This window comes from Poecilia reticulata, chromosome 17, assembly GCF_904066995.2.
Source record: "Poecilia reticulata chromosome 17, P_reticulata-male-v2, whole genome shotgun sequence".
Taxonomy (NCBI): Eukaryota; Metazoa; Chordata; class Actinopteri; order Cyprinodontiformes; family Poeciliidae; genus Poecilia; species Poecilia reticulata.
Window position 1 is genome coordinate 4,033,102 of NC_088846.1, and position 22,487 is coordinate 4,055,588.

General features: G+C 39.3%; 1 protein-coding gene across 2 annotated transcripts in view; it reads right to left on the bottom strand.

Moving 5' to 3' along the window:
• The window catches only part of pkn2a (protein kinase N2a), a 40,665-nt gene that overhangs the window by 10,793 nt on the left and 7,385 nt on the right, over positions 1-22,487 (bottom strand). Inside the window, exons 1-7 of one of the 2 annotated variants that reach the window (XM_008433351.3) lie at positions 17,411-17,751; positions 14,185-14,349; positions 13,881-14,016; positions 6,942-7,096; positions 4,257-4,386; positions 2,520-2,668; positions 2,211-2,424 (exon numbers count right to left, since the gene is read on the bottom strand). In XM_008433351.3, the coding sequence (XP_008431573.1) occupies positions 2,211-2,424; positions 2,520-2,668; positions 4,257-4,386; positions 6,942-7,096; positions 13,881-14,016; positions 14,185-14,349; positions 17,411-17,473 (1,012 nt within the window). In that variant the 5' untranslated portion in view covers positions 17,474-17,751. Of the gene's footprint in view, positions 1-2,210; positions 2,425-2,519; positions 2,669-4,256; positions 4,387-6,941; positions 7,097-13,880; positions 14,017-14,184; positions 14,350-17,410; positions 17,752-22,487 lie in introns of those variants that run through there. The other variant, XM_008433352.3, reaches the window with a different exon arrangement.

Sequence of the window (22,487 nt, forward strand, 5' to 3'; positions counted from 1 at the left end):
TTACTGTAACAAACTGTATTAAATCTAACTTTGTTCTATCAGTCAATACACATCTGATTGATAGATAGCTGTGCCTGAGGAAAGCAGGATGGCTAATCCAATTTAGTGCAAGCTTGAGATTATCTTCTACTGCAAGGAAACATGAAGCACGCTGCATGTTATTCCTCACCATGAAGCATAATATTTATGGATTACTTTATGTAAAATAATTAAACACTCCTGTTCATTTTCTCACCTAATTCAAAAAGATTCCTCCAAGGTTATTTAGTGATACCGAGAGTAACTGTTGCTATGCGTCATTGTTCCAACTTTGCCTCGCTTCACACAGCAGCTTTTTCCTCTCTTTTATTTTTTGGTGGTTGTTCATAGAACTAATTAAAAGTGACTGAAATCAGAGTTCTGTTGTTTATGGTTCATAACTCCAAAGCGACCCACATTCAAAGAAGAAGAAAGTAGACGACACACTGCAGTGCGATTGTTATAGAAGTAATAACAAACGCCACCATCTATGGATCATATTTAAAGTTATTCAGGAAACAGACAGGATTGTGACAAGTTCACAAGATGGAGGAGGCAAATTAAAAAAAAAAAAACACACAATTAGTAGAATATTAACTGCAGCTTCTACAGAGAAACCTGTTGCGTAGTCAGAACCAGAAGACTTCTTTTATAGTTTAATGTATGTACTGATCCACTTTCACTTCCGATACCGATTCAGATATCTGAGGTTTACCATCGGCCGACACAGAGCCGATACAGCAGTGGTGCCCACCCACCGGTCCACGGACCGGTACCGGTCCGCGGACCAATTGGCACCGGGCCACGCAAGAAATAATTAAATATTTCCGTTTTATGTGTTATTTGAGTCTGGAGGATCTTTTATTTTGAAAATCCTTTAACCGGATTCTCTCGGTTTCTTGCGCGCCAACATTGAGCCCACAAGCAACAAAATGAGTAAGAAAAAGATCAGATGTCTTTGGAAAGTTTCTTTCCGAAGGGGAAAAGGCCCAGAGAAGAGACATGAGAATGGATTTATCCCGGACTGGTAGGCGAGTCTCACATTACAAGCCCGCTCTGCGTAACATGCGGCGACTGGCTGCTAATGAGGCAATGAAGCTTCAAACTGTTTCGCCACGTAGAGACCAAGCACCCTGTGCTTAAGCAACACTCCTCGGGTGTCATTGTTTCTCATCACTCCCAGATGGGAACGTCTCGTTGCAGAGAAACAAGATCAGGGCTCCCGTTAATCATTATCATGAGTTAAAATTTTCACAAAAGTAAAATGTTCTGTATCTTATTTTGAAGGGATATGTAAACTTTACCATAGCGACCAGAGTCAGAGAGCATTTGGGCTGCGGTCGAGATGAGAGGAGTCTTAAGTCTGGTCTAGACGGCAAGATTTAAGAATTGTCGGCCGATTCTCCAAACCTCTGTGACTATGTTTTTTCATAGTTAACATTTTTAACTGAATAAACACAATATATAATAATTACCTTTACATATAATAATAAAGATTTCCACATATCTCCAATATCCACCGGACTCTCAGTTGCGCAATATGTCAGCTGTTTGGGATTCCCCTCTGTTCTTACGTCACCGCGCTTTCTGATTGGCTACCTGTCACATTCAACAGGTTTTATTCTCGTTCCCAGACAGGGAAAACCCTACAGGCTGCGATAAAAGGGCCAAGACAACAAAATTTGACATATTCAGGCTTTAGCGGGAACACCAACATGCAGAAGCCTTATCTGACGGTTCATCTCAAACCTCTAAAACCTTGATTGCAAAATCTGAATTGTGCTTTTAGAGGTTTGTATTTTCTTATATTTGCATTAAGCATGCTGTGAAGAAGATGCATGTATATATATCTTTGGCCCAAACATGAGCTGGTTTTTGTGAGGTGTTTTGACTAGGCAGGTCCCAGTGCAGCCAGGTTGTGTGCGAGTCAGACACACAGGTGGAGGGGTGTGTCTGCACAGGCAGAGAGGAAACACTAAATACGGGCATGGCTTTACAAGACTAACAGGTTTGCTAATGTAACATTGCACTGTGTTGATGTAAACAGTAATGTTGCATGCATTTTATAACCCATCTGGAACGACATCAGCCAAGTCAGGAGGGTGACGTCACACTATCATCCAAGATCTGCATTAACAAATCACTGTATGGTTGTGGGTTTCTGATGTGCAGCCGAGCTGTGTGTGTGTTACCTGTGAGCGCTGCGGGCTTTGTGACGGTGCTGTACTGGTTCTGTGTGGAGATGATGCTGGACCTGGGGCTGAGGGCGGGGGAGGACAGCAGAGACAGCTCCTCTACGATGGCGCTGCTGCGAGGGTGGTTTTTTGGCAACTCGCTAAGGCGCTCCTCTAACGAGTAACGCAACAGGTCCAGCTTCTGGCTGGACTCGGTAAAGCGAGCCTGCGCCTGGAAGAGAGCAGTTAATTAAAACCGTAAGACGCAGGTATGCAAGTCGAGAATAGTTGCTTTGAATGGTTTAGTTTACACTGAAACAGTCTTGCCTCTGAGTGAGCTTTCTTTTCTGTGACTTTTCCGGAGCCCAGCAGCTTCATGACGTTCTTGGCTCCCTCTGCCACTGCAGACTCTATCCTGGCATGGTGACACAGCTCCTCCACCCGCAGGTCCAGAGGACTGATGATGGACTTGTCAGCTAGTCAGAGAACAAACCAACACACAGCTGTTAGTATAGTAACTTCAGGATGGAAACAACAAAACAACCTCTTATAGGCGTAACTCATATCCCATATGTAGAGTTTTATTATACAGCAATTTTAATAGCATCATATTCCATTTTTCTATGTCTTATGGAAAAGTAAAAATATGCTTTACAGTTCTTACATAACATTTTATAAACATAATCAAGCTGCTTTTATTTAAAACAAAGAAAAACGCAATAGATAGTCTTGAAATAATAAAAGTTGCTGATTATTAAAGCTCTAATGATGCTTTTTTTCACATATACTTAGAAATATTTTGATTTTGAAGCTTGGATTAAAGCAGACAAACAGAGTAGGTCTGTCATGAAAACAAGTTCAGCCTGACGATAAATTGTCCCAGAAGTTATTGCAATAAATTATAATTTTGTTGTTTTGAGACAATTTTCTAGAAATGTAATGGTAATGGCATAATAACGCAAAAACACATTCTCAGAGATCAATAATCTTTAAATTCTAATGAACATATGACACTGGACCTGGAAAGGGTTTTAAATATCCAAAATAATGAAAGAACAAACAAAATGAATTATGAAGTCTCTGCAAACAAAATTGTCCTTAAAAAAGGGCTAGTTGAGACCAAAGGCAGAAGACATAGAAAGAGAAAGAGAACAATGACAGGTCATACAAATGGAAATTATTGAGATTGTTTTACTTTATCATGCAATTAATTGATTTATTACTTGTTACGACAGGCCTAAAATAGAAGGAAGAATTTGCAAGTTTTCAAGTACAGTTGCCACAACGGCGGTGTTCTGACAAATCACAGATATTTAAAAAGCCTGACTTGGTGATTCAAATTTTTTTGTTGCTTTTGTCACTAAATATAGCTACACAGTTGCTAAGTTGACAGTACGCTGAATAATGTTAACCGCACACATGCAGATGTGACCTGGTGGGCGGGGCTAACAGTCAGCTCTCTCTCTCACCACAAAGTTAAAGAGGACAGCAGTTGATTTTCAGCCCTTTGCTGAGGTAGATGAAATTAGAAGTAAGATTGATTCCTCATTAAGTATCGGCCGATTGCTGATTTCCCAAAATTGAGAAAATTGGAGCTGTATTGTCTGCAATGGACTGGCAACCTGTCTAGGGTGACCCCACCTCTTCCCCGAAACGTCTTGCTGGAGATAGTCACCAGCACCCCTCCTGATCCCACTAGGGACAAGGATGTAAAAAAATGGATGGATGGAGCTAAACTATACCTACTTTCAAGTAAACACTGGTGGTGTGCAGCAACAGGAGAGGGAGGAGAAGCGCACCATTACTCTGGTGCTTCTATCTCCTTTAGTTCTAACTTTAAACAGTGCAAACTTCGCTACAACAGAATACAGATCATTACATCATCGTCTTTAAAAGCAGGTATGAAACAAACACGGTCATTATGAAACAGCTCTATTCCATAAGTAAAAACTTGTGTCAAATCAACCAAGGATTGGCGAAAAGGCTAAATTATCTGTAGCTCGATCATCAACTGTAGTTGTGTGGCTACACAACTACAGTTGGTGATCTGGTGTGGCAGCTCACCCATCAGGTCATTGCTCTCAAAGCTCAGCTCCGTGGCCTGACTGGCCTTCAGGATCTGCATCCTGATGAACTCGATCTTTGTCTTGCTGTCTTGCAGCATCTGCTGAGCGGCGGCCAGTAATTTGCGGTCCTGTCGGTGAAAAACAAAAAGGAAAATCTACATTAGAAAGTGTTTGTCTTGACCAAGAGTTAAATTCATATTTTGTGGTTTGAGGAAAAGCGTGGACATCACATGCCCCCCCTTGACTCTCCCAACCTCTAGCCCTGTTATTTACTGACGTCATGAACCATCTGACCACCTGCAGAGGGAGACCAGATTTTTCGCCACAACCTCAACTTGTGCCTTTAATTGGACCTGTGGTACAACTGACCACATGGAAAACTGTGTTCACTGCAAACAAAGCAGAATCCTATTGAGGAGTTCCTCCTATTTGCTGTTCCTCTCATGCATGTACACACACACACACACACACACACACACACACACACACACACACACACACACACACACACACACACTCAGCATGAACAAAGCCCACTCCACCCCAAATTCCTGTGACGTTTAAGTGCCGCTTGTTGGCGGCTGCGCGCGCAGGAAGGTCCTCCGTCCAGCAGGCATTTCCTCTCTGACATCAGGACTATTTCCAACGGAATGGCTGCCGCTGTCTGACTGGGGGTGGAAGGGGGTGAGAGGAGTGGGCAGGTTCACTAAACAAAATGCAAGCCACCCCCTACATCCCCTCACACACACACACACACACACACACACACACACACACACACACACACACACACACACACACACACACACACACACACACACACACACACACACACACACACACACACAGATACCCCCCAAACAGATGCTGGGAGTCGGGTAACAATACTAAGGCCTGGTTATGACCTGCAGGCTGACAAATGTTCCTCTTGTTTGAAAACAACGTTCATGTGGACAGTTATATTCTGACATTGAATTGATTAATTGGGAAAAAAAAGTTGGCATGTTCTCCAGATTTTTAATTTAACCATTTCAGCCTGTTGTGTACAATATTAAAAATCCATAAAAATGTAAAACTAACTTATTTCTTTTGTTAAATAAGAAAATGAACATTTAGTTCCCTAAAATGAAATAATTGTTTGTGTGATCACAAACAATTATTTGTGATAATTGTTTGTGATCTATGTCAAAGAAGTTTTTTTTTTATCTTGAGTGCAAAATTTATGGGTTTTTTTCTGTACAATTTTGTTTTAATTACTGCTGATTAAATTAGCTGGCAATTATTGCAATAATTGATTAATCATGATTAATTCCATTCATTGCTTAAGTCCTAATGTGGACAAAAATAATGATTAATTTGGAGAACTTAATCAAAAATAAGATGCACACCAGTTTCCTTTTTCTTCTTTTTTTTTAACCTCTGAACAAAACAAAATAAAATCTTCCTCCATCTTCCTCCTTGAGAACAGAAATAGTGTGGACTTTCCTCAATAACTTTTACAATGAAGAGTGTCGTCAGTGGAGTCACTAATGAAATACAAAGGTGAACATTTTCTGGGTGAATTTCTGTATTACATCAAAGCAATCAAATTCAATCAAAGGCAAATTAACACTTTAAGGATTTAGAGAAACCGAGTAAAATAAGAAATGATCCGTAATACAGGGGTGATGTTTTCCAGTTAAACATCAGACAGTAGAGCTGATGAACACAAGACGCTCTGAGTGTTCCCGCTGTTATTACCTGAAGCCTCATGCTACACACCTTCCTCCTAAATTATAGTCTGTCCTCCCTCTGTGCAGGGAAAGAGACAATCCAGCTTTGGAAACTGTGTGTGTAGCACAGTATGTGTCATTGCCTTCTCACGTTCCCCCTGAACAAGCTGCCATGTCACAGATTGGGTTTCAAGTAACGTTTAAGAGTTTCTGCTTTCAGTTCAAACTCTGAGCTCTTCCTTAAGTGGCTGAAACACACTGGAGAGACAGATCTATCATTTAAAAGTTCAGGGGGCAACATGAGTTAAATTTACCAGCTTATGTTTCTGTCACTGATGGCCCCGCCTTTGCCAGGTGCCTCATCTGTCTGTTTTTGCTTTTCTGTGACAACCAGAGGCTCATTCCGAAGCAGAGTGTGACATGTCCTGTTAATGTTCATGAGAATTGAACAAGAAAGACAAACTGGACCAAGATAACTGTAAACAATCAGCCCCCCAAAATTGACAGACTATATCTTTTTTTCTAAGGGCAAACATGAGAATATTTTTTTGTTTCGGATCTATGATTTATATTTTTTTTGACTACTTTCTTACATAAAATTCTTTTTGTGCGTGTTCAATATATTTAAAATTTTTGTTTTATGCCTGTAGTACCTCTAAATTGCTGATTTTACCCAGTGGGATAAAGGTTAGGACACCAGTGACAAGCTTCGGCAAACTTTGCGTTTCATGTGCCCATGTTTTCCAAGCCTTTTTAAAAATGGCAGCTAAAACAGCAGCTGGGGGAAGAACCCTTCAGATGAAGCTGAAATCTCTCAGCGGCAGATATTACTTCATAAAGTGTAACCTTATTCCACCTGGCCAGAATGAGAACAATGATGGCGTTTCAATCTCACTCACTCTGACATCCTGTCATGACTCAGCAAAAACCTGAAAGTCGAGTGAGTCCTGCTCCTCTGGTGCTGTGCTCACCTTGGAGGAGCCGTTGGAGTACATCTGAATCATGTTCTCGGCTCCCTGTTTCACCTTCAGTTCGATGTCATTCTGCCGTTTTAAAGCTGCCAGGCGGCTGTTGCTTGTGCATGTTCTCGCTTCACTGCTTGGAGTATCGGGGGTTAAAGGGCACTCTAGAAAGAGACAAAAAAAGGGTGAAACATACGGTCAGTGTGGCTGCACAGTGGCGCAGTTGGTAGAGCTGTTGCCTTGCAGCAAGAAGGTTCTGGGTTTGATTCCCGGCCTGGGGTCTTTCTGCATGGAGTTTGCATGTTCTCCTTGTGCGTGCGTGGGTTTTCTCCGGGTACTCCGGTTTCCTCCCACAGTCCAAAAGCATGACTGTCAGGTTAATTGGCCTCTCCAAATTGCCCCTAGGTGTGAGTGTTTGTGTGCATGGTTGTGTGTCCTGTGTGTCTCTGTGTTGCCCTGCGACAGACTGGCGACCTGTCCAGGGTGTACCCCGCCTCTCGCCCGAAACGTTGGCTGGAGATGGGCACCAGCACCCCTCCCGACCCCACTGAGGGAAAAAGGGTGCAAGAAAATGGATGGATGGATGGACATACGGTCAGTGGTACAGAGACTTACTGGGATTTTGACAGTATAGCAACCATGAAGTTGTTCAAAATGACTGATGCTTCATGATCTACTTTTGTTTGCAGTTTAAAGGGCCAGTATTATGTATTTTCCAGGTACACAGTGTCATTTTAGAGCACAATCAAGTAACTATGTTATTTTCAGTTGCTATAAAAATTAGGAACGTGCCGATCAGGTTTTTTGCTGCCGATTCTGATACCAAGTGTTGGTAGTTGTGCGCTGCTTTACCTGCTATCTGGCTCCGGATGTCCTTTTTTTCCTGCATTGAGCCTCGATGTAGCCAAACTCCGTCAAGTGCTTGTTTTTTTAAATGCCATATTAGATTCGTTGTGCTGATGCATTTTGACGTGCTTCACCCCCGAGGTACGCAACACGCAAACGTCCCCATTCACTCTCAGAGCGTTATTGTTCCACACAACAGGATTTTTTGCTGCGCGGATGCGCAGTGTAAAGGAAAGAGGAGATCAGCTGCACACAAAGGCTGCAACGTGAGATACAGGTGATCGGTTTTGGTGATTAGTAACAAGAAACGGTGATCGACGATCACCGATCATACACTTTTTCACGGAAATCGACTGATTATGATCGGTGGCCGATCGATCGGCACACCTCTAATAAAAATGCTACATATGTCAAATATGACTTAAAAGAAATTTTACTTGGTAAATTAATGCCTTAAAATTGGACCTCTGTCTCTTTAAAAACTCCTGCTCTTTCTAAAACTCTGCCTTCAGGAATTCGAACGTTTTCACCAGCAATGAACTGAGAAGAAGCACATATGATGAGCTCAGCAGACGAGCAGTTCCACCAGGTGTTTGCTAATTGCTGCTGGCTAGTCTGAAGGAGCTGAGTGAGGAAAGAGCTGCTCTGTGATTCGGAAGCTGGGAAGCTTAGAAACTGCAGCTGTAAGGAGGAGCTTGATCCTTGAAGGCGGAGCTAGGTCCAGCCAGGCATTTGCACAGCTCAATGGTTGTCTTGGAGATTAAAAGATTGCTCAACCATGCATGAAAGAATGAAGGCAACACTCCAACTATGTTTTTGATGAGGGGAAAAATAGTTATTTGCATGATGCAAAGCTAAAAAAAAACAAAACGATTTTACATCATACTGGCCCTTTAATGCAGTTTGTTAAAATGCCTGCAGGCATCTGCACTGCTTGGTGAGAGCATGCAGAATATGAAAACAGAAAAGATAAACAAAAAAAACAAACAAAAAAAACAGCTCCAAGATGCTGACAGAAACAAGAAAATGTATGACTCATGCTTCGGAAGTTTCAGTAAACACTGTGTAATGTTTTCTGTTGAACACCTGTGGGATGAGAGCAGAATGGAAGCACGTGATTCATTCAACCAAAATACTACATGAGTCATGTAATGACCTTTAATAGGCTGGGGAGGATTGGCATTGGGGCTTTCTGTTTAACGGGAGAAGAGGACACAGACTAAAAAGTAAGTTGGGGATGTTAGAGGGGCCCAAAGCTAAATAAATATTCTAAATGTTTGGTGCATATAAAGTAGAAATGAACTCAGGAATCAGATCTTTTTCTCATCAGTGAACACAATATATGTAAGCATGACTGGATTATGCTCAGACCAACACCGTTTGGCGTGGAATCAGTAAATATAGAGTATGCGTTAAAGAAAGTAGGGCTGAAAAACATATCACGATATAAGTGCTTCATATCAGTTGATATTGATTATTATTGGAAGGTTCTTATTTGTTTTAAATATCTGAAATACTGGCTAAGTGGTGGTGTGACCTTTCATTGTTTGTCCAGTTTTCACCATTGCTTTTCCTATTTTTAAGTAGTTATGAGACACGGTGGCAAAACATGAAACTGCTGCTGCACCAGTTATTCTACAAGTTGTTGCTAGGTAATCACAGAGTGAGTTAGTTGATTCCACCAAGCTAACTAAGCTGACCTTTAGAGGTAGAGCGGCTAAAATCCTTCCTCTGCCTGTATCCCCCAGAATGCCAGGCAATCAGAGTTCAGTGAATATTCTATATATTGAATGCTCTGTCAGAAGTATGATTTAATAATAATAATAATAATAATAATAATAATAATGTGTATCACAACATATGTTATGGGTTTATTGCTACTAAAAGAAACTAGTAAAAAATAGATCAAAATGGCCTAAATCACATTTTGCTAGAATGTTTTGACTACTTTTTAAAAAATAAATGTATGTGCCTATGTACAATAATTAAACATGAATAGAGATTGAGTAATAAATTCCAATAAACACTTATAAACAGTAACAATAATGTTTGAATGAGTCTAAAATCCATGTTGTCAAGACAATGCATTATTAATCAGTTACTTTTTGCTGAAGATGCTTAAAGGAACAGTATTATGCATTTTCTAGGCACATAGTGCCATGTTATAGCACAATCAAGTAACTATGTTCCAGTTGCAATAAAAATTATTCATATATCAAAAATAACTTAAAAGAAATTTTACTTCATAATTTAACGTCTTGAAATTGGGCCTCTGTCTCCAAGAACTCCTGCTCTTACTGAAATTGTGCCTTCAGGAAGTTGAACAAGGATTTTACCAGTATTTCACTGAGACGTAGCTCATATAATGAACTCAGCAGATGCACAATCCTGCTAGGTATTTGCTAATTGCTGCTGGCTAGTCTGAAGGAGCTGGGTGGGAGAAATGAGGGTGATTGTGCGTCTTGAAGGCGGCGTTAGGTCCAACCAGGCTCTTTGCACAGCTGAATGACTGCCATGCGAGATTAAAGGATTTCCTCAAAGATTTATCAAATAATCAAGGCAACACTCCTGGTATGTCTTTGATGAGGGAATAACATCAGAATATGATGTAAAGCTCAACACAGTTGATTTTATATAATGCTGTCCTTTTAAAAAAATCAAGAGTTTACCTTACAGTCACAACTCTCAAGTTTCAACTTCATGCAACAATATGACGTTGCTGTTTCACATTAATGTAAGGAATATTTTTAGCAGCATTAGGAATGATTTATGCTTTTCTGTAGATTACACTACAGAAATCAGAAACTGGCCACAAATCATCGATCAGTGTGTCTGTAACAGCAGAGTTAGCAGTGAGCTCATGTTATGTCAGCAGTGATGGCACACCACAACACGTGTAGAAGAGCTGAGTCTGCCATTAAGTTTACGATGGGGGCTTGCTTCTCTCTGTGGGGGGTGTGGTATGGTTCAGGTCGTTTCCCACCAGGAATTCAGCGACCCCCACCCAGAGAGTGGGCTGTGGAACGACACAGTGAGCTCCTGAATAGTTGCAGGGCTGATGTCACCGCTGGACCACTGACAAAGGGGAACCCTCCCACATATTAACCCGGCCTGCGTCTGATAGGAAGGCAAACATGACTAATACGGTTCATTAAGCAATGACATCATTGACACTGGGCAACTCGGACCTGAAACCATGCTGGGTTTGTCTTCATGGAGATGAGATATGATTGAAGGTTAGAGAGTGGATCAGCTCTGAGTGTTGGAATTCCCCTTAAAAAAAGAGAGCAGATGTGACTGGGGAAACCTGATTGGTGGTTCTGTATCAAAGCCACTGCTTCCCAGCCAGTCTATTTCTGGCCTCAGCTGAGAGGTGAAGAATAGCCAGAGACCCTTCAGAAATGAACACTCTGGCTGGCAGAGAAAGTCATTTTTATTCATTCTTGAAGCGAGCGATGTTCCTCACGTGTTCCAGAACCCAGCATGATTCCAGATGAGGTTTCAGGTCTGAGGAGCTCAGCAACATTCAGACGCCCTCCCTCCGTCACTCTGTGATGGTCAGAAACATTCCACTGGTGCCGCGTCACTTATCGAGAATGCCCCAGTTCATCAGATAGGAGGTTGCAGAGTCAAGCTAAATTTGTTCCTACTTAAGACAGCCATTCAGACGTCAACAAGGTTCCTCTCCTCAAACACACACACACACATTATTTAGATTGGGCCTAATAGGCATTATGTCCAAGGCCAATCAGACTCAACTCATTAACTTTGATTAGAGGCCTGAGCCCAAAGTAAACCTGACATATTTCAATTAAGCTTCTACTGCTTTTGTTTTAGTCCACCATGTAAAGTGGCAGTATCATATAAAACCACGGGGTTTTTTAGCTTTACATCCTTTTATAATGTTATTCCCTCATCAAAAGCATACCTGGAGTGTTGTTTTGATTCTTTCATGCATGTTTGAGAAATCATTAAATCTCCCGTGGCAACCAATCACTTGTGTAAAAAGTCTGGTTGGACCTAGCTCCGCTTTCCAGGTGCAGTTTCCAAGCTTCCGTCTCCCAGAGTCCCTCTTCCCCTCTGAGCTCCTTCAGACTAGCCAACAGCAATTAGCAAACACCCGGTCAAACTGGATATCTACTGAACTAGGACCTGCTTCTCAGTGCAATGCTGGTAAAAACGTTGTTAAAGGGTTACTAGAGGAGCCATGTTGTGATGACCTCCTGAAGGTGGAGTTTCAGAAAGAGTAGAGTTTTTAAAAAGATAGATGCCCAATTTCAAGGCATCAAATTACAAAGACAGATTTCTTTTAATTCACATTTGGCATTATATATATATTTATATATATAGCATTTATAACTATACAACTGAAAGTAGCATAGTTATTTGATTGTGCTATAACATGATAACATGAGCCTAGAAAATATTTAACAGTGCCCTTTAAGTAAGCAGTGTAACTTTTCCTGTTTTTAGCTTTTGCCTAACATCTTCCAGCTCCATCTTGATGCTTGTAACTGCATGATGAGTTAAGTGCAAATTGTCCGGGATGATTAATAGGATCCTATCTCGCCTGCAAGGAGCAAGGTGGAGCCGTATGCCCCTGCAGCGCGCTGCACTTCTTACAATCTGATGAACTTCTGCATCCTACTTACTTTCTTTATTTCCTCAACAGATTAAACCATCTATCCTCCATTTACACTATAATAAGTAGATAAAAACAACAATACTGTGCGTTTTCGTTTGGCTTTCTCTGTGTTGTATGCACTGCAGTGATTTTTAACGTCTGAGCCCGACCAAACCATTAAGCAAATAATTCTGGCCCGAATTTCAGGTCGCGCTCAGGACATAAATCTAAACTAACACGTCTCCTCTAATCTACTTCCGAACCCAGGGGAATATGACGGCAACAGGCCATCCGTTTGCTTCCTTCAACCCATCAGAACAACAGCTGCCAACAACTACTCCACAAGACAACGGCAGTACCAAAGGCGATCCTGAATGCTCCCAGCTGTTGTGCTTCAACTCTCTCTAAATTCCATTGTTGCTGACAAACGAACAGGAGCAGACTTTCAACAGGCTCGGGGAGGAACAATCGGTAGCTCATTGTAGCTATCGCTGGAATGTGGGAATGCAACAATGTCAGCCTCTGGGGAATGAGTCACCTCCAAACACTGGATGTGCATTCTATTAGCATGTGTAAGTTTATACAGGGCTTCTGACAGAACACTCCCAAAATTGTTTGTACTGTCAATATTTGTAGTTTCAGTTAAAACAACTATGCAGCAAACGTACAGCTGAATGGGCTGACATGACAGAGGGAATATAGACGAAGGGACAGATAACTCTTTCACCAGTAAAGCTTAGCTAAACAATTTGAATAGCGGTAAGAGATATTGATTGGTAATAGGCTGCTACTGATAGACTGATCTTTTTCTGTTCAGCGAATGCCTAAATGTCTAGGGTTGCTATAAAAACTATGGTTGCAATGATTTATCGAATGATTGGAGTACCTCGATTATAAACATTTGTCAAGCAAATTATCTGCCTCGAAACTTTGTTAAATTATGTTTTATTACTTAGCTCACCATGTTTGGACCAGGTGATTATTTGTGTTGCGCAGTGCTCTCACTTCCACCTTAGAGTTGTTGGCAAATGCTAAGGTTAGCAACTTAAAGTCCAATTTTAAAGTTCGGTACAGGGAATACTGGAGTATTTCACTGAGTTATGATGGTGCATCTTCTTATACTATAGTTCTTAAAAAGAAATAAGTTAGTCAAAGCTTTGGAAAAACCAGGGACGAGAACTGGTCGCAAATATTTCACTGGTACAACTTGGATAATGAAGAATTAGCTCATGAAGTCGATACAGTCGGCCAGTTCTTTTTTTTTTTTTTAAGTATAATTTGAAAAGAAATTTGGCTCTAGAGACCTTTATTTGATAGTTAATTGACAGGAAAGTGGGTAATGAGAGAAGGGGGAAGACATGCAGCAAAGGTTGCCAAGGCCGGGAATCGAGCCTGCGACAGTTGCGTTGAGGACTAAGGCCTCCATATGTGGGTTGTGCTTAACCCCTGCACCACCACAGCTGGCCAGTTCTAATTACCTGCTAGTTCTTCTGGATCTTTGACCACTATATGAGCATTTAGTTCTTGCAGCTCCTGGTGGAGCTCCTCCACCTTCTTGTTAGATTTTTTAAGCATATTGTCCACATAAGCCAGGCTCTTCTTGTCTGTGGTGACCTGAGGATACGTGGGAAGAATGAGAAAGTAAAGGAGCACTATTACTTCTTTTGGGTGGTAAATTTGTCAGAGTAATAGAAAGAGCTACAAACTGGAAATTATTAAAGTTTGGTACCACTTTGCAATCAAGTAAAATTACTTTTTTGCATATAATATTTTTGGGGTTACCTTGCGCAGGTTCTCTGCACCTTCTTTGATCTTTAACTCTTTGCGGATCTCACGCCGGATCTGCTCCTTGATCTCGTCCAGCTTCTGCTGGACCATGGTATCAGACAGGTCCAGGTTTTGTCCAAGACCCAGTCGCTCTGCCACCAGCTGGGCCCTGGCATCCCCCTGGGGAAGAAAAGGTGAGAATCAGAACAGAGTTGAGACGAGGAAATCTGGTATGTAACGTGGAGGGACGACAGAGAGGAAGTAGGCAGAAGACAGGGACTTCTCACCCTACAAGGTGAGAAGATCTCCAACCTAAGATCTCCTTAGGTTATCAAAATTTGTTTTTTACATTTGCATAATAACAAGACTCCTACAAAAAGCTACTTTTGAAATTTTATCGTATTTGAAGAAATTAAGAGAATAAAAAAAAAACACAAAGTAATAAAACTGATATTCTTATCTTACCACAGATGTTAGCAAATCAAAGACATTTTTAGTTGTGTCAACATTTTACTGTTTGGCTGACTGACGAATTCCTTCGAGTATTTTGATTGGTCTAGGAATTGGAAGTGTTGAGGATGCTAATTTGGTTACTTCATATGTGAGAAAAGCATAATTTCTTAATTCTTGTAAATATGTGATGAAATGTATTCATTGTATTTATTTATTTTATAAAATAAATAAATAAAATGTTAAAAACTGTTAATAAAGCCAAGTTTTGTTGATTATGATTGATCCAAGGAGGTGAATACGTTCTATAGTCAGATTATGGCTGATAATAATGAGTGATGATGATGATGTCGGCTATGAGAGTTTAGGTGAACAGGATTATGAGACCAACAGTAGGAAGTTGGAGGACTGCTGCACTTCTGGGATCAGTGTCTCTTTTGAGTAGCGCTTTATGGTGACTTCCTATAGTTTTAACTGTAATGTAAGCTATTGGTAATAATAGTCGTATTAAGAGTCAATTGCAACTCCACACATTTTGCAAACACTGTTTAGGCCTCAGTCTTAAGTCTTTATCATAACATTTATTAAAGTGACTGTCTTATTGAGGTATTTTGCAAGTTATTATATTATAAGAAGAAATATAGTAACTTGTACAGAGATGATCAGAGCTGCTCCTAGATAATGCAAACTTGTTTCAGCATACTTTCAGCATTTCAGCTATCACAGCCGTTAGCAGTGCAGATAGTAAGTTAATAATTCATATGTCTAATATAAATTGTTTATTTTTGTTTTCCAATAAATCTTTAGTTTGGAAAACACAGTCATTAAACAGTTCTTTTTATCTTCAGTTATGTAAAATTGGGTGGGGAAAAAAGTGATATCATTACATTTCATTTAAGATATTTATTGATAATATTTTCCATTAGATTTTTTAATGCTTTGGTCAACAATATTTTTTTCTTACATAAAAAAACACTTACATAAAGTTCAATTTTTTTTTCTTACATAAAAAACACTACTTACATAAAGTTTGGAGTTGAAAACATTGATTATAGTGATACATTTAAGGGCTTTAAAAAAAAAGTAATATAACATTGTCTTCAGTACATGGAGACTTAAAGTCATCCTGCATTTCTAAAATATTTGTTTTTTTAATCATTTCTGGATTTAAAAAAATATTTTATTTGTGCTTTTAATCATTTAAATGGCTGTTCATTAAAAGAAAACATCTTTATGTTAATTATAAAAAAATATCAAATAATAAAACATTTTTAAGTACTATATATTTTACAATTGTGACTGTTGCAGTGTACACTGATGTTACTATGCAAACAGAAAATGACTTTTTTAATGTAATCTGGTTAGTAGTCATAGCAACTTCACAAGTTAATACTTGTCTTCTCATTTTGGTTAAAGGGATCAAAGGGAAAGTGTAAAAAAAAATAGAAAAGAAAAAAAAACAGCTCCTCGTTTGCATAGTACTGAGTTATTCTAGACTGCCAACATTTTTTCAGCAAATCATATTTGCACAACTCAGCTGCCCTAGTTTTGCATTGTGAAGATCTGTCAGTTCCCACTGGGCTGGAGGGTAAGTGGCTGCAGAAAACCCTGATGCCTGTGGCAGTGAATAGGTCTTCTGACCTAACCTGAGGCTCAGTCGTTCAGTCTGAGTGCTCTGGCCTCACTCCAACATAGTGGAGTTTTGAACCTGAGCTGCTTCCATACACCCGCTTTTCACTGCTGCTGTCAGTCACCAGTGACCTGCATCTGTAAAACCATCACCTTAACTTAAGGAGGATTAGCAGTCACTTCCTGAACGCCGCAGCTTTAGAGGTCACCACGAATGCACAGCAATTTTGAATTACAATAAGCAACATGTTTCTTTAAACATCGCAGTAGTTAGTGTTTTAAGTGGTTGATAAAAAGGATTCATAACATTATTTTCAACACTACAAGGTCCAACTAACTGAATTAAGCCAATATTATACAAAAGCCTTTAAAACATTCATCATAGAAATGATTTGACCAAATGTGGAAAAGCAGTTTTTATCCTCTACTAATCTGGAACAAACTTCCAGAAAACTGCAAAGATGCTGAAACACTGAGCTTCTTCAAATCAAGGCTAAAAAGGCTAAAGTTCAGAACTGCTTTTGATTCATAAGAACTGGAGCATTGATATTTGAGATAATTTGCTTGATAATTTTGATGACGGCTTGTATTTTGTAGACCTGTCACAATTACCAATAAATCAATTAATCGCATAATAAATTAAAACAAGGTCAATAATTTCCAATTGCTTGATTTGTTTTCTCTTTTCTCCCTCTTTCTACCAAAAACTGGATGACAAGTCTTCACTCTCAACTAGCCCCTTTTCTTGAAGAACAATTTTGCTTACAGAAGCTTCATAATTCACTTTATTTGTTGTTTTGTTTATTTTTGAATATTTAACATGTCTTCCAGTTCCAGTGTTAAATATTCATTAGAATTTAAAGTCTAATAATCTTTGAGAATGGGTTCTTCCATTATTTATGCCATTATTATATTATTTGAAAATGGCCTCAAAACAACAATATTATCATTTATCACAATAATTTCTTGAGCAATATTTTGTCTAGCAAAATTTGTTATCGTGACAGGCCTAATCATTATATTTTTATGATGTAAAGCACTTTGAAATGCCTTGTCGCTGAAATGTGCGATCCAAATAAACTTGACTAACATTTATTCAACCTGCTTCAGGCAAATCTCTCAGTGAAAAACAAGTTCCTTGGTATTACTAGCTGTCACTTACCACAACTTCATCAGCTTCAGCCAAATCCATCTCCAGATCAGTTGAACAAACAAGTCCACGCATCTTCTGCCGACCAGCTACACCGTCATCGCTTTCAGTTCTATTACACAGACTGATTCAACGCCACAAAAGACCGGGCTTCGCTGCGCTGGGCCGAGGCGGCGGCCAGAGTCCCGGTCATTGACTCTGCCGGTGTCTGCTTTGCTCCAACTCTCTCACACAGACCATTGACATAAACAGGGAAGATAAACCGTCTGAGCAGAGACAGCCAAATCCTTCTTAGCTTCTCGCTCAGTGAGGTCACAGCAGCCCAGAATGGGACCTAATCTCACTCCACGGCGAGAACCAGGTTTAAAATTAACACCAGTTGAAGAATATCACTGGCCGTCTTCGGCACCCCTCCCCCAACCAGAGAACACATGTGATGGAGGAGGCACCCTGGGATCTCAGAGCAAAACCACAGAGAGGTATTACCACAAAACATAGCATAGAGCTCAAGTGTGTTGTCTGTGGAAATGACATCATTTCTACAGAACTGATGATAATGACATAGTACTCTATGTCATTACATAGAGTACTATGTACTCTATGTACTCAAATAATATAATAAGAGTACTATGTACTCTATGTAATGAGTACATAGTACTGCCATGGAAAAACGTATTCCCATGGCAGTTTTGCAAAATACCCAAATTTCTATTTCTAGAGTAATTTCTAGAATTTCTAGAGTAATGACATAGAGTAATGACATTACTCTATGTAATGTCATTCTGACATAGAGTTACTCTATGAGTAATGACATGTAGACATTTCAAGCTGCGTTTCTATTGACCATAAAATTGCAAAAATCGTAATTACGAAAAAAAATATGCCTAAAGGAAACAAGAATTCCATAAAATTTGATAAAATGTCTTGCCACTAAAATGAGGTGGTTTTGTGGCTGTATAGAAATTTGGGTATTTTGCAAAACTGCCATGGAAATTCTTTATCTGGATCTAACAAGATCCACAGCCGGATGTTACTACTGGCAGAAATAACAAAGAAGACAACAGGAAGTAGTAGGAGGATGATGGCACCGCATGTTTTTAAATGACTTACTGCGTGAACAAACTTATTCACATGTGATTTTAATTGTGTCTCTTATTTAATGGAAACAGCACAATAGCGAAATTGTGTTTTTTCGACATTAGTAGAATATTGACAAAGTTTTGCCTATGTTTGCAATGGAAGCGCAGCTACTGTGAAACCAAGGTTGTGTTGGACTTCATTTATGCTAACATCACCAGACGCAACCACAATACACGACCATTTCCAGGTGCCTAATACCAAGAAGCAACTCCCACCTGTCCAGATTTTCTGTAACAGCTTTGGCTAAACTAAACTTGCCATTAAAGTTGTACGATGAGCTAGTTATCAACTCAGTAAGTCAAGCCAGGACAGTTCTCTCAGGCGAAGCTGCTATTAGGGGATCAAAGACACTGACAAGGTGAGTGGAGAACTCACCACCACAAAAAACTAAATCAACTGAGCAGGCACAATAACTCTCTGCAGCCACATCATTAAATCATGAATCCATTAAAAAGCCATTAGTGTTTTTATCAATTTGTGTTGGTTTTATGTGTCATTTTAAATATATACACAGCTCCGAGCAATCCCAGCATCAACAAAATCACACAGTCACAATATATGGCAGTTTGGGGAGCATAATGTGCTCAGTGTTCATTATAAATAATGTCTTTTCAAAAGGAGGCATTACAGTTAAAAACAACAACAACTAATTAACAGGAACTAATAAAGCTGAGTTTCAGCTGTAGCTAAAAATGGAAAATTCCAACATCCTAGTCAGAATGAACACAAAATGTCAGAAAGTGGGACCAACTGCGACTACCGCCATGTTGATACATATTGTTTCAATATGGCCGCTCCTCTCATCAGCAGGTGCTGTCAGCTGTGGCAGGTAACCAAAGAGTGAGTGAGTTAGCTGATGTCACCAACCTAGCTGAGCTGGCAATGTGAGGTTGAGCGGCTAAAGTCTTTCCTCTGCCTACATCTCCCAGAATGCTGTGAAGTTCTGGATCGAAGTTCAGTGAATATTCTATACATTGAATTTACAGACGTATTATCTATCTATACAGATTACATGTCTGCCACTATGTATATTGTTACTGATTTATTGCCCAGACCTAATTTATCTGTTTTTTTTTGTGTGTGTGCTAACTCTTTTCCTGTTCCTCCAGTGTGATTGGTCCTTTAATTCCATCAAAACGCACATCCAGAGCCAGATAACTTGTGTCCCAGTACTGATTTCATAATGATCTAAAATTACTGACAAATGTGCAGAGTTAGGGTTTAATTAGGGAAAGATCCTGGGTGTTGAACCTACTTTACTGGAGGCCTCTGCTCCTGTGATATTATCAAACAATAAACGGCTGAATGACAATCATAATAAACACAGCTTGGTAGTTAAGCACACTTAATTCTTTTAAATACCTGGCTCAATACAATTGTTGAGTACTTCAATGAGAACTTTCATAAATACATATAAGGAACAAATTAAATCAAAGCTAGAAAATAAAAACAGCTAAAATCTTCTATTACTGATTCTACAGTTGTGTGTCATTTTAATAACACGCTACAAAAGGCCAGAAGGGACACAGAATCCCTGGCCCTCAACTGTTGCTGCATATTACAGCTATAACAGTCTTATGGATATTAAAGGAGCCCAGCCATCAGTGGTTCAGTCCCAAGCTGTGAGTGACATGTTAGTTAAACTTCTACTTCCTTTATCTGTTTTTCTTTTTTCATGTTATCCAAACTGTAGTCATCAGAATCAATCAACTATTAAACAATTAAATGTTATGGAGAATATAAGGTATAGCAAAAGATAAAAAGGGTAGGATAATTTAGACACTGAAGATAAATTGTCCCAGAAATTATTGCAATAAGCAATAATATTGCTTATTGCAATAAGCAATATTGCAATAAGCAATATAATATTAATATTAATAATATTAATTAGTATTAATTATAATATATATTATAATATTAATTATAATATTAATTTTGAGACCATTTTCAAGCAATATATTGATAATGGCATAATAAGTTTGTCCTATCAAAGAACAATGAACTTTAGTTTTGCACAGAACATTTCCACACTGGAACTGGAAGATATTTCAAATATCCAAAATAAAACACAATCACCAACAATAAAAAAAGGAAATAAAAACCACACACAACCAAAACCATACATAAAATGGATTATGAAGTCTCTGGAAACAAAAATGCTCTTCAAACAATATAAATCATCAGAATGGAAATTATCTAGCTCATTTTAATTTATCATGTGATTAATTGTTTATTGCAACAGGCTGATTATTGTTGTTTTAGAGTCAAATAACTGACTTTCTAAGTTTCTGTAGTTCAAAAGTCACTCACCAAATCCTGATAAATCCAAACTTTTTTTTTTTACCTTTATGGTGACTTCAGTTCTTTAAAGTACAAGAAAAATAACTGACAACTCTATTAGAGGGGTGGGGAGTGAAAAAGATAAAAAGCTGCAATAACATGGATGGATAAGTGAACACCTTTAAATGTACTGGTGAATAAAGCAAGACTTTTTCTGTCAACATGTAGAGCAGCGTTGTCCAAAGTGCAGCCCGGAGGCCTTTTACGGCCGCTGAGTGACACAGATTTGTTCTGATGCAGATGGAGACTTTTTATTTCCCCAATTTGTGGAAATAGCAATTAATCAATTAATTGCTATTTATCCTCCCTTTTTTCTTTCTGTTGATGACACTGAATGAAAAAAGGCTAATCTCCGGTGCTCTCCACTGACAAATCCCTTCCTCATTTCCTTTGTGTAATGTCCAGCGCACACTACACGAGTTGTTGGCCGATTGTCGGCCAATTTTCAAAACCAGACCACACATTAGCCGACAGAAATCCTAGGTATAACGGTTCAATCGGGTTCGTCGTGCCATGTGGTGACCAGCCACATGGGCACAAAATAATGGCTAGAAGTCCAGTTAACTAATTTTAAAATCAGGCATTAATCAATACTTTACTAGAATCTACCTGCAATGCATGTGGCTAGAGTCAGCGTAAAGTTCTTATTTATGTCACGTTAACAAAGAACAGATGAAAACTTATCGGGTTTATCAACTGCGGTAGCAATTTGGCTCCAACTCCTCTCCTTGTCATTTCTATATTCTTTGCAAAAAATGTTGAATAAACATTAATGTTGTTTCCACATATCATCTCCAATGTTCGCTGGACTTTGGGTTGCGCAGTGTCAGTTGTTGGGATTCCCCTCTGTAATTGCCCCTAAGAAAGCACGGAGGTGAATCCGCGCTTTCTGATTGGCTACCTGTCACATTCAGCGTTAAAGCTCCCAGTCGGGGAAAACCTGATTTAGATCGGAGCGACCACGACAATCTAAATCACACTGCAGGATGATCGGTTACGAAATCACCAGCGACAATCTTAGATCGGCCAACAATCTAAGATTGTCATAAGGGGAAAATAGGGGCAAAAAATCGTGTAGTATTGACTATTGTATTAGATAGTCGGATGTGCCCATCTTCTCTATTTAAATCTAGTGATTACTGAAGGGCAGTATAGTATACAGACTTCATAATCTGCACTCTTTTGATTGAATGCAATATTTATTTCCACTTTGGCTTTATGTTGTTTACTTTTTATTCAAGTACATTTTTTGTTAATGGAGACTGAGAATCCATTAACACTGGAACTGATTTAGTTTATCAGTTCCAGTGTTATGCGTTCTTTTGAAAATAAAGTGTATCTATCCATGGCAAGAAATTGCATGCATTATTAGTCATTTCCATTAAATCAGTGTCAAAAGGTCTTGAAACAATATTATCGTTTATCACAATAATTTTTTAGACAATTAATCGTCCAGCAAAATTTGTTATCGTGACAGGCCTAGTCGTGAGTGATTGGACAAGGAGGAAGAGGTCTCTCGTTTGCTCACTCCAGTACGAAATTTGTTTGCACTCCTTGCTGTGTTTGTCCACTGTGGTATAAGGACAACAGTGGACACCCAAACTATCCT